Source organism: Genypterus blacodes, unplaced genomic scaffold, assembly GCF_046128005.1.
Source record: "Genypterus blacodes isolate CSIRO-AG114 ecotype Tasmania unplaced genomic scaffold, CSIRO-AGI_Gbla_v1 ptg000032l_1, whole genome shotgun sequence".
Classification (NCBI taxonomy): Eukaryota; Metazoa; Chordata; class Actinopteri; order Ophidiiformes; family Ophidiidae; genus Genypterus; species Genypterus blacodes.
The window spans coordinates 6,239,875-6,251,238 of record NW_027466845.1 but is presented as its reverse complement, the minus strand read 5'-3'; the positions used below and the strand labels follow the sequence as shown (position 1 = coordinate 6,251,238).

Below are 11,364 nucleotides of genomic sequence, written 5' to 3'. Positions count from 1 at the left end.
TTCACAGCTCTGGTGTCAAACGCCTGCAGCACTAAATCAGTTTGTGGTGCAGGGTTCCATTTAAAGGTGAGAGCAGCTGAGAGTCATGTTGCACAGACAGACAGGCAGACAGACAGCCCTGCCAGAGGAGAGCAGACATCTTATATCACACCACAGCTCATATACTTAGCCCAGGCTGCCTTTTAACTGGCTTTAACGTTTCTTAAACACACAATAAGTGATCGAACCAAACCAGGTCAGCAGAAGTGTAAAGTGTAACGGGTTAACTTCTATTCTGGTGCGCACAGCTGCAGAGTCCGGGTATCACTCTGCTGCTCTGACCTTTAATATCACATTCAAAGTGGGTTCCCTGAGCCAAACCCGGACCCCTGGGCCACACCCGGACCCCCTGAGATGCCTCTCTTGTCCCGCAGGGAGTCGGTGGGCCGGTCCCGTGTTCGCGCTCACGGACACTTTGCTTTCCTTTCATTCATTCCTGCAGCTCCCGTCTCCCTCGTTACGCCTCTTTACGCGCAGGGACGTGCCGATGGAACAGCCTCCCCCCCCCCGCCTCCCCCGGAGCTATTACGACCAAATGACACCGAACACGTGCCGTCACGTTTAGCTGGTCTGGATCCAAAAATTAATCCCGAGCGCAGGTTTCAGGCTTCTTCAGGCTTTCAGGCTCCCGGCTTTCGGCGCGCACCGGAGAGTCACCACTTCGTTACCAAAGGCGCAGCTCGCCAGCTCACAGCAGCAGCAGCAGCATCAGCAGTCCCGGATCTGGTTCGGGTTCGGGATCGGGATCAGGTTCGTGTCCTGCGCTGTCACTGACGGGACGATGAGGCTGGGCAGCGTCGTCGTGTTCGCTGCGCTCTGCTGCTTCGCGGCTTATTACGTGTACGAGCCGCTTCCCGAGGAGATCGAGGAGCGATGGAAGCTCATGCTGACCAGCTGCTTCTTCAGAAGCCTCAGCCACCTGGTAAACAGCCAACTGCGGCATTTTATAACATTTATAGGAGAAAACTGGAGAGTTGTGCGGCGCTAAGATAAAGGAGTAGATGGATATGTTACGTATTTTGCTTGTGCGTAACTTATTGCGCAGCGCTCAGTGTTGTTATTCTGTGTCTGTCAGGTGAATCGGCCCTGCTGAGGTGGACACACACACACACACACACACACAAACACACACACACACACACACACACACACACACAGACACACACACACACACACACACACACACACACACACACACACACACACACACACAGATTATGTCAGACGCTAATCCACGCGCTGTGTGTGTGTATGTGTGTGTCCTGCTCACCTGTTCTAATAATAGACCTTATTATGGAAATCGACTCTGTTTAAAGCTTCAGACGCTTTAGCCCGTTAGGAGTGTGACTCATACTGCTTCATTATAGTACAGTAGTAGTCATAAATTGCCCATTAACAATGTGAGTGTGGCGAGGATTTAGATATTTTAAGCATTATTAAGAGTTAATTCCTGTGGGGTGATTTAAATACTCGGACATCTGTTCAAATTTAGTTTTTACAGTTAAATTCTGAAAGTATATAAAGTATTTTGTGTTGTTGTTTTGTTTTTTTCCCGCTCTGCTGGGATTTTGATCTGTTTTGAAAGATAAGATCCAGTAGTTTCCTCTGTGGATCATATCAGCTGCCACACCAGACCACACCAGACCTGAGTCACACACACACATGAAGAACAGTGATATTGAGCTGTTGTGCAAGATTCACATGACTCTTGTCTCTCCTTCAGTGTCGATGGTCACATTGCTTCACATCTCGGCCCTTTCCCTCATACGAGGCTCTTGCTGTGAATATTATGGACAGTTTCAGGACTTTTGTGTAATAGACTGGATTCAATTCTCTCTCTCTCTCTCTCTCTCTCTCCAGGCAGACCTCAGTGAGCTCCTAGGCCTGGCAGACTACATGGGGGTGATGTACCTCATCACTGTGGTGGAGCGGGTGGTGCCGGTGTCCGACCAGCACGTCCTGGTGACGGAGGAGCGGTTCGACGGGGTGGACGTGCTGCTGTACCAGCCGAGGCGGCGGGTAGACGACAATGGCGAGCTGAGGAGAGCTGTGGTGTACCTGCACGGAGGAGGATGGTGCCTGGGGAGTTCCAGTGAGTCTTACTCTCTCATCTACGGCCTCGTGAGACTGTTGAGCTTGGTGTTTGTGACTAATGAATCCTTCTATTACATGGAGATGAAGTGCTTTATAGTTTCCCCAAGTGAGAGAAAACAAGAGCGTATCATCAACAAAGAATAAAGCCTCCCTTCAGCAGCACCATCTGCTGCAGTGTCGGGGACCCCAGAGGGCCGTTACCTTCCTCTAATACACCACCTACACATGAAATGCAGTCTGACACTTACCATGCTGATTTTACAATCTGTTAGTGACTGATACAATAACAGTAACAGTAATCACAGGTGTTGTGTGTAAGCTCAGCCAGGAATAGCAGTCTGGTGTGTGTGTGTGTGTGTGTGTGTGAAGTGATTCGCAGCATCAATCTCTAATCTGTGTGTCTGTGTCTGTGCAGGGATGAGCCCCTATGATCTCCTGGCCAGAAGAATGGTGACAGATCTGAACGCAGTGATCATTTCTGTGGAGTGAGTATTTTCTTCTCTGTGTACAGCCACAATGTCATATAAATATATATATATATATATATATGTCATCAAAGCTACATTTGGTAATATTGTATTTGGCTGGAATTTGAGGGAATCTATAAATTGAGCGCTATGTTGGAAAAACAGCCCAAAAAATTCCATACACCACCTCAAGGGGCCGCCTCAGAGTGGGTGTCAATCATGTCTCTCGCTCTAAGGAGAAGAAACTTGAGAGCTAAATCGTAATCAAACTATCCCACTCACTGTTGTTCAAGGTGTGTGTCCATAACCCAACCCAATTTAGTAGTTTGCCAAGTACCACAGAGTCACTACACTCATAATTCCAAGAAGTCTGTGTGAGGTGTTTGCATGTGTGAGGTCGTGCATGTACGGGGATCCACCGGTGGGATTTGTGTGTCGGATTCCAATATGTGCCTCATCCAGATTCCTTCTCACTGGTCTTTATCTGGACATCTAGTCTCATTCGCTGCCATCTTGCTCCCCTCGTCCTCCTCAGGTACCGCCTGGCCCCGGCTCACCACTTCCCGGTTCCGTACGAGGACGTGTACCGCGTGGTCAAACACTTCCTCCAGGAGAGCGTGCTGGCCAAGTACGGCGTGGACGCGGGACGCGTGGCCGTCTCCGGGGACAGCGCGGGAGGGAACTTGGCAGCCGCCGTATCCCAGCAGGTACAGAACCGCTTTGACCTTTTCAGTGTTTGGTTTCCTCATTTCCTGGCTTGTGTAAGGGCCAAGGAGAAGGAGATGATGAGGGATGAAGTTTGTGATCCGAACCGTCTGGCCCCTGGACCACAGAAACACACTATCCCGGGCAGTGTCCTAAACTGACCCAGTGTCCTTGGGCTCCAATAACTTTATTACTCAGATACCAAATGTTATAAGAGTCGTTCAGGGTAAAATCCAACTGGGCAAATGTTGTCTTTGCTTTAAGAGACTTGCCAAAGGAAAAACATTACAACTGAGTAGAAGTGATGACTGCAAGTGTCATAACCAATATAACTTAATAAAAAAGGGAAGAGTGTGTGCATTCCTGAGCAGGCTGTGTGATTTAAGCGTCTGTAAATGAGTTCAAGTTCTTGGAAGGACTTTAGATGCTGATGTGGACCTGACTCGGATTAAAGGATCAGCGGGGAGCGGCGTTTATTCAAGCGTGAGGCGAGAGGAGGGTTGATAAGTGTAACATGTAATATCAGCTGCCTGCTTACATGCTGTGAAGTTGCAGTAAGACTCGGCTTGTGTGTTTCAGCATTTAGAAACAGAGCTTCAGAGAGGAAAGTGTGTAAGTCTGAGATCAGGAGTCAGTTAGACGAGGGGGTCGGCGGTATTAACAGGAAGTGTGTTATTATTTGTGTTGGTTTGAGTTTCCAGAGATTCGATCCCTTTGCTCTCAGACTTTTATCTACAGAAAGTGTAATTGAATAATATGAGCCGGCATGTTCACGTCCTGGATAGAGGATCGATGGTTTGAAAGAGGAGAGAGGAAGCCGCCTCTTATCAGAGAAAGGTCACCGTTTGTCGTTGCTTCCATATCTTTGGGCGTGGTTGAATTTGGTTCCCAAACACACCGGCATTCACAGTGGCAGGTCTGCCAAATACATGTTCTGTTCCAATGTTGATCTAATGGTGGAAGTCTTTCTGGTGAATGGAGAGACGTCCTTAACTTTACACTAAACTGTGTGTGTAGGACTCAGCTTCTCTCTCTCTCTCTCTCTCTCTCTCTCTCTCTCTCTCTCTCTCTCTCTCTCTCTCTCTCTCTCTCTCACTGGCTCTCTCTCTGTCCTCACAGCTACAGAAGGAGCCAGGGCAGAAGGTCCAGCTGAAGGCCCAGGCACTGCTCTATCCGGTGCTGCAGGCTCTGGACCTGAACACGCCCTCCTACCAGCAGAATCGGGACATGCCCATCCTGTCCCGCACCCTAATGGTGCGCTTCTGGAGCGAGTACTTCACCAGCGACAAGGCCCTGTTCAGAGCCATGATGGCCAACACCCACAACAGCCCCGAGTCCTCCGGCCTGCTGAAGTTCGTGGACTGGAGCACCTTCCTGCCGGAGTCTTACCGCAGGAAGTACAACTACAGCGCCCCGGCTGTGGTGGGAGACGAGGGTGCCGGGACTGACGGACCCTCACGATCTCTCACTGACCCCAGGGCGTCGCCCCTGCTGGTTCCAGACTCGACCTTACGCTCTCTGCCCAAAGCCTACATTCTGACATGTGAATACGACGTCCTCCGCGACGACGGGTTCATGTACGCCGCGCGGCTCAGGGGCGCCGGCGTGGAGGTGACACACGAACACTACGACGCAGGGTTTCACGGCGCGCTGCTGTTCACTGTGTGGCCGTCTGACTTCCTCATTGCGAGCCGCATGACGGACAACTTTGTCAGCTGGCTGAGAGAAAACTTGTGAAACACTCTTGACCGCTGTTGTTCACTCCAGGCGGCACAACAGTGTTAAGATCTGTGTTCTTTCATTTGGAGTTAAGTTTGTAGTTGTTTATTTTTGACTTTCACCTGTATTCCTCTGTAGCGTAAAGATCACACGTCTACCACTTTAACCAAGAGAGAGAGCGAGAGAAAGACAGCGAGAGAAAGAGAGAGCGAAAGAGAGCGAAAGAGTGAGAGAACAAGAGAGGTTTCTTTGATATTTTATTTGCTTTTCACAAAACAAAAGTTTACTTCATTACAGCTTTGTTTGGTCGTGCTATCAAACAGAATAATCTGTTTTTACGAGAACATATATGTGCAACACTTAATGTTTTATTACTTTTATTTCAAAAGGTTCCTGTTGCTGATGTTGTCGTCTTTCATGACTACAAACACATGTCTGACTGATCTTTTGTGTGCATCATCAGGGCTTCCAAGGCTACAAAGGGTCAAAGTCATCTGGTTGTGATACAGCACAGATCATCAGAAAGAGCTAATGTGTCTACACTCACAGATGTGAGTGCATTAGATGTGTGCATCATTTATTCTAGCGTGGGTGATGTCATTAGAATAACATGCCATCATAAATGTGACCTCATTGCTGTACATACAGGCTGAATGTATGGATGTACAATGTGACGGCCGGGCTGCTGCTGTAGGATGAAATCTACAACATGTGGTTGCTGCTTTACACTTGAATCTCAAAACCGGAGGTGACATGAAACACTTTCACAGCATGGAACAATCTATCATTCACACACACACACACACACGCACGCACACACACACACACACACACACACACACACACACACAGTTTAACCTTTTCAATGAGCCGCAGACTCACAGCTGTTTTCTATCAGAGAAAACCTGATGGTGCTTTCTGTCGTAAATGAAGTTTCAATTCTGTTTCTGTTTCACAAGGAATGTAATTTCCATCATTTTCACTGACAATAAAACGACCAAGTCTTTTATTACCTAATGATTGTGCTTGTGTTGTGTGTGTGTGTGGGCAAAGGGAACGAATGGAAAGGAAAGAGACATACTATAAATCACGCTTCTAGACAAAAATATGTGGACACTTGCAGGCTGTTAAAATGGCCGCTGTTTTTCTCTTCAGAATCACAGCAGATGATGCACAAGTGAGAACAAATCCTTTATATAAGAGGACAACTCGAGCAGCTCAGCCTCCTTCATCACGGCAGATTAAACAAATGGCCCCTCTCCCTCTCTCTGCTCTCTAGTGTACAGCTCTCCAGGTTTCATACTGTATGTAGCCCACGTGTGCATGTGTGTCTCTGCTGGAATGAGCTTTAACTCATTATCCCTCATGTACTTCCACGTCTGTGAGAGGCTAATAAGAGCAGCGTGAAATGGATTAAGACAAACCCATGTTGGGACCTGTTCATAAGCAGTGGATAAGTGTCATGTGTTTCTATGGATCATCACCTACATACAGTACATGTACAAATACCCATGTAGAGGAATGTGCACGTGCAGGCAAACATGACTTTTGCATGAACTGCTCTCTTTAATGCAGCACATACATACACTGTATCAAATCAATGTCATAATCTTCACATTGTTAGCTCAATATAACTCTTCTGCCTTTCATTTGCTAACTTCTTACACTGACTTTCCCTCTCACATACACAAACACGATGCCCCGTCGCATCAAAGCCAATGAGAAACGACATGTAAATGACCTGCTGCCTAGTTAAGCTTCATGGCTGCTTCCTCTGGTGTCAAAGGTCCACGGACAAAGGTCAAAATGGCAAAGGAAAGCTAACTTTAGACCTCTGTGTGTAGGAGACCACATCCAGACACTACTGCATCAGAGAGAGAGAGAGAGAGAGAGAGAGAGAGAGCACAGGCAGAGATGGAGGAAGAGGCACCGTGATGTTTGAATGTGCCAATGAGGAAGTAGCAAAGTAACAGAAATACCAAGAAAGTAAGTGTCAGGCATCACTGGTGACGTACTTTGAAGGATTCATTCAATGGTTGCTCAGTTCGTAGAAGCTTGCGGTCTCATTTAAGAGAATCCTTCCAGAAATACAACCATTGACATAGCGATCAAACCAAAAGAATCATCTTTATTTCTACTATGGTACAATGAAGTTGTGAAGTTGACTTTAGCGAACAAACGGTATAAAAAAGGCAAATATCAGGCGTTTATGAGCGAGGATCACAGTTTACTGCGTCCAAACAATAACCTGCATCATTATTGATATTACACTAAATGTTTTAAACAACTCATAATGTAGACAGAAATATTTTTCACACACACACACACATACACCAATCCAGACACTACTCTGGAAATTGCACAAGAGACTCATTTGGTAAACGATGAGGAGGTTCAGCTACGTAGACTGTTGTGACAGCGTGTGATGAAGCAGCCGGGGCCAACAATAACAAAAGAGATCAAATCGTCAAACTGTGTTTTCCATGACTGGATGACAGCGCGGCTTTACAATCCACTTCTAGAATGTGGGAATGATAACAGATGCGCTCGACAAGTTAGAGCTTTTCACAGCTTCACCTTTTCCAACATCTGAACAACTCACCACATTCATATCCTCCCTGTATACACATACTGTATATATTTTATAAACAATGCCCCTTAACTTATGAATGTTTACTATTTATACATTAGTATACAAAAGTTGTATACATCACACATTGATACAATGTCCATAAATGGGCTCTATTTGAATAGAAATAGCAGAAATATGAGGAAACGAAACAAACGTAACATACTCACACTTACAGCAACGATTCTGACTTTTATATTAATTCAGTTATTCAAGTCAGATAAGAGACTTAACTGTACAAAATACACGTCATTTACAGGAGTGACCTACAGAACCAATGAATGAGCTTCTCGAGGCTCAGTTGTCACAATTAGGTCAATACAGTACACAACAGAATTAAAAAACTGAAATGACCCATGTGTGTGTAGAGTGTTGGAGTGTGTGATATCAGGGTGGTTGTTCTTGGCGTGCCGTCTTCCTCACCAGCTTCCTGAGTTTGGCCAATAGGAGGTCTCGGAACTTATCGCCCATGAGGAAGTAGAACACAGGGTTGATGACGCTGTGGAAGAAGGCGATTGGCCGAGTTATGATGTACAGGACTTCTATGTACATCTTGGTGCATGACTCTAGTTCTGCCCAGGCCTGCTGGGATGCGATTCTGACATTCCTCATCAAGTGGTAAGGAGTGTAAAGAACCAGGAATATGATGGCCGCCGCCGTAGCCACGCGGAGGGGCCGCTTATAGGACGTGCTTCTCCTCTGCACCGCCTTGTCCTGGGCATGCAGGAGTTGTGCGATGTGGTAGGAGCAGAAGCAAAGTCCGAACAAAGGGAGAAGGTAGCCGGTGACGGTGAGGCCCATGCTGTATCCAAGCGAATTGATGTCTCCTTTCAGACTGGCGAAATCCTGGCAGAGGCTTTCGTTTTTCTGCAGGTCCTGGATCATGAGCACGAGCATCGGCGCCACCTGCGCATTGACTAGTAGCAAACTCAGCCCTGTCACAATCAGTGCAGCACGTGGCCTCAACAGGAAGTGGTTCCGCATCGGGTGTTTGATGAGCAGAAAGCGATCCACGCTGATCCACATCATGAAGAGGATAGAGGAGTAGAGGTTCACATGCAGGATATATCGGTTGAAAACGCAGGCGAATTGGCCGGTTTCTGACTGGCCGTTCATGTACAGGTACGAGAGGCGTGGCAGCGTGCAGAGGAAAACAAGGTCGGACGTGGCCAGGCTGAACAGGTAGATGTTACAGGTTTGCCAGTTCCGAAGGCAAAACAAGTAGCCGAGGATGACCACGAGGTTTCCGAGGAAGCCAAAGCAGAACTCGATGGCGTAGAACGGCGTCAAGTAGTTCACCTTCAAAGCCACGTCTAGCTTAGTACAATTAAAATCCTGGAGAGGAGAAAGTGAAGGAGGGAGCTGTGAACTTTTAAGTAATAAAGACACATACAGTACGTCCAAAACAAAGTGTAAATACTGTGGACATTAGAATGAGTCTTACCATGCTGTTAGCTGGTGGTAGTTGCGAGTAGAATGAACAGAGAGACGTCCTGGTCTAGGTGACGAAGAGCAGGTGCAGCCACCACCTGTTAACTGGAAACAGTAAACACACTGGGTGCTGGTGCTGTAATACAAACATGGCTGGAAAAACCAACAACAGTGACTCCTTCACTGTGGCAGCACAGGCCAGCACCATTTGCATTTCCACAAAAGATTACACACAGCAAAGGGCCTTATACAGCGTCATGTTTTAGTCTATTGACTAAAAGTTAAACCAGCCTTCAGCGGAGATGACGGGCAAAGTTCAGTTTGTCTCATGACATTTGACCATCATAATCTGAAGCAACTGATAATAAAGTTTGCATATCTGTTGATTCAAATAAAGACAGTGTTTTAATTTACCAGTATCAGAGTCATGATAAGTTCATGGTGCATCTCTGCTGCTCTCACACTAAGATACATAGTCTTTTTCAACAACATACAACAAGACAGATATGAAAGACTGATCAACACACTGACTGGCCAAGAAATTCTCACATAGTTAAGCAGAGGACTGAAGCTCCATCTTTGCATCTTTCTGTCCCCTTTGTCCCTTGCAAAGGCCAGTTGTAGAATTCCCACCTTAATCATTTGACAAAGGGCATCTTCTTCATCATCAAACAGTTTCCCAGAGCAGTAAATGCGTAGTCCTCAAACTTTCAAAAAGCCCAAAGGTTTATATGCACTTCTCCTGTCCCTTATTTGGGCATGTTTTAATCATTGGTCCCGGAGGTGCCAATGACTTGCAGCTCAATTGTCCTTTTTAGCACTTTTGGGTTGTGCAACAAATCCTGCAAGTAACATTGACCACGATTATAATCTGAATGGTTTCCGCAACAGCTGTGAAACCCTGGGTGCCAAAGTAAATGTTGAGGTTAGTTTATTACTATTTCCTATTCTAGTTCCCCTTTTCATCTCTCTGAAAATTAATCTGTCAGTTCTGCTTCTTCATACACACACATATATACTTCAATTCAATAATTAGATGTTTCACATCATAAACAACCATTACAAATCATAAACAAAATCATCACACACACATGCAAGCATCTTTCATCTATCAATTCACTCCGAGCTTGTTCCCTTCATGGCTTATTGAAAGTGGAGAGCTGCACGAAGCGTCCGTTATGACTTCCTCCTTGCTGAACTCGATGACGCATGGAGACTCAACCATCATCATTCACAATCAGGAGTGAGATCTCCCTCCACTGGACCAGATCATAGCATCATTGAGTAGATGAATGGTGGGGCCCTGGACATGGATGTGATCCATCTAACTGCCTAAAGCTGTAAGCCAAAGGGCCTATGAGCTATATAGCACAATTTCTGCTCGCCTGGATTGGCATGAGTAGCAGCCATACAGTTGGAGGACCTTGTAGAAAATTCCTTACATTTTCTGAAACATCTGTGGAGATTTGTTTGCTTGAGCCAATCTTGCACTTTGGCACTTTGCATTGCAGCACTTTGCATAGCGGCTTGCTGACAGTGACGGTCGCTTCTTCTACGGCATGATGCAAATGGTTTATCCTAGGAAAGAAAAGGGGCTTGCTTTTTTTGCTTTAGGTAGTAGTATTATTATTGTTGTAATATGTCATATTTGTTTGAGGTAAACTATCATGTCATAGTTCTAGTTCCTCTTTCTAATGTAATCTCGAAAGGCTATTGATATCAAAATAAACAGCTGAAGTGAGTTCTAGTTCCTCTTTCCATAGAATGCCGCTGTGTTTCACTATGGGAGCCAATGAGCTGTGAGACTGATGAAAACAGCAAGCTCCGGTGGAGTACTTCAGTACCCTGATCTTGATCTTAAGGCCAAGAGGGCAGCTACAGTGTATTTTGGCAACAAAGCCTTATGATCCAAGCACATAACCTGCAGTTGACAGGCACGTGAATGTTTTATTCATACCTTCCCTGCAAATAGCGTGAGCTCAGTGAAAACTTGAATGGAAATGTCCTGACGAAACCCGGACTGGGACTGACACCGGGTTGTTTACTTACACTGCTGCAGGATCTACCGTTGCTTTTGCTCCCTGCGGTTTGGTAGTTTTACAGTTCATTCGATCGAAGCCGACGGGTTATATGAATCTTGAAACGGCCTTCCTCCAGATTACACACAAAACAAAAGCGTGTCCAACATCAGCCACCTGACGCTCTCAGACCATCAGCCCATGAGCTTGCAAAACTGGTCTTCACTGAATATTTATGTTTGTGTACCATTTACTTTATAGC

The 11,364-nt window shown here is 46.1% G+C and overlaps 2 protein-coding genes across 3 annotated transcripts; one reads left to right on the top strand and one right to left on the bottom strand.

Moving 5' to 3' along the window:
* Nucleotides 1-809: 809 nt before the first annotated feature.
* On the top strand, nucleotides 810-6,167 carry aadac (arylacetamide deacetylase). Its single transcript, XM_076146374.1, has 5 exons — nucleotides 810-961; nucleotides 1,900-2,131; nucleotides 2,549-2,618; nucleotides 3,136-3,307; nucleotides 4,425-6,167. The coding sequence occupies exons 1-5, from the start codon at nucleotides 821-823 to the stop codon at nucleotides 5,040-5,042; spliced, it is 1,233 nt and encodes a 410-aa protein (XP_076002489.1). The 5' UTR covers nucleotides 810-820; the 3' UTR covers nucleotides 5,043-6,167.
* An 864-nt stretch (nucleotides 6,168-7,031) lies between these two features.
* LOC142995355 (succinate receptor 1-like) lies at nucleotides 7,032-9,772 on the bottom strand. 2 transcript variants are annotated; one of them, XM_076146365.1, is made up of 3 exons: nucleotides 9,634-9,772; nucleotides 9,098-9,189; nucleotides 7,032-8,988 (listed from the first exon to the last, which is right to left on the bottom strand). In XM_076146365.1, the coding sequence occupies exons 2-3, from the start codon at nucleotides 9,098-9,100 to the stop codon at nucleotides 8,041-8,043; spliced, it is 951 nt and encodes a 316-aa protein (XP_076002480.1). In that variant the 5' UTR covers nucleotides 9,101-9,189; nucleotides 9,634-9,772; the 3' UTR covers nucleotides 7,032-8,040. The 2 variants fall into 2 exon arrangements, with proteins under 2 accessions (XP_076002480.1, XP_076002481.1); XM_076146366.1 differs by having other exon boundaries at nucleotides 9,718-9,770.
* Nucleotides 9,773-11,364: the final 1,592 nt, after the last annotated feature.

Excerpts from the sequence above, each read along its gene's own strand:
- aadac (XM_076146374.1), top strand. The coding sequence starts at position 821 with ATGAGGCTGGGCAGCGTCGTCGTGTTCGCTGCGCTCTGCTGCTTCGCG. Across the intron at positions 962-1,899 it reads TCAGAAGCCTCAGCCACCTG|GCAGACCTCAGTGAGCTCCT; the intron begins GTAAACAGCCAA and ends CTCTCTCTCCAG. Across the intron at positions 3,308-4,424 it reads CAGCCGCCGTATCCCAGCAG|CTACAGAAGGAGCCAGGGCA; the intron begins GTACAGAACCGC and ends CTGTCCTCACAG.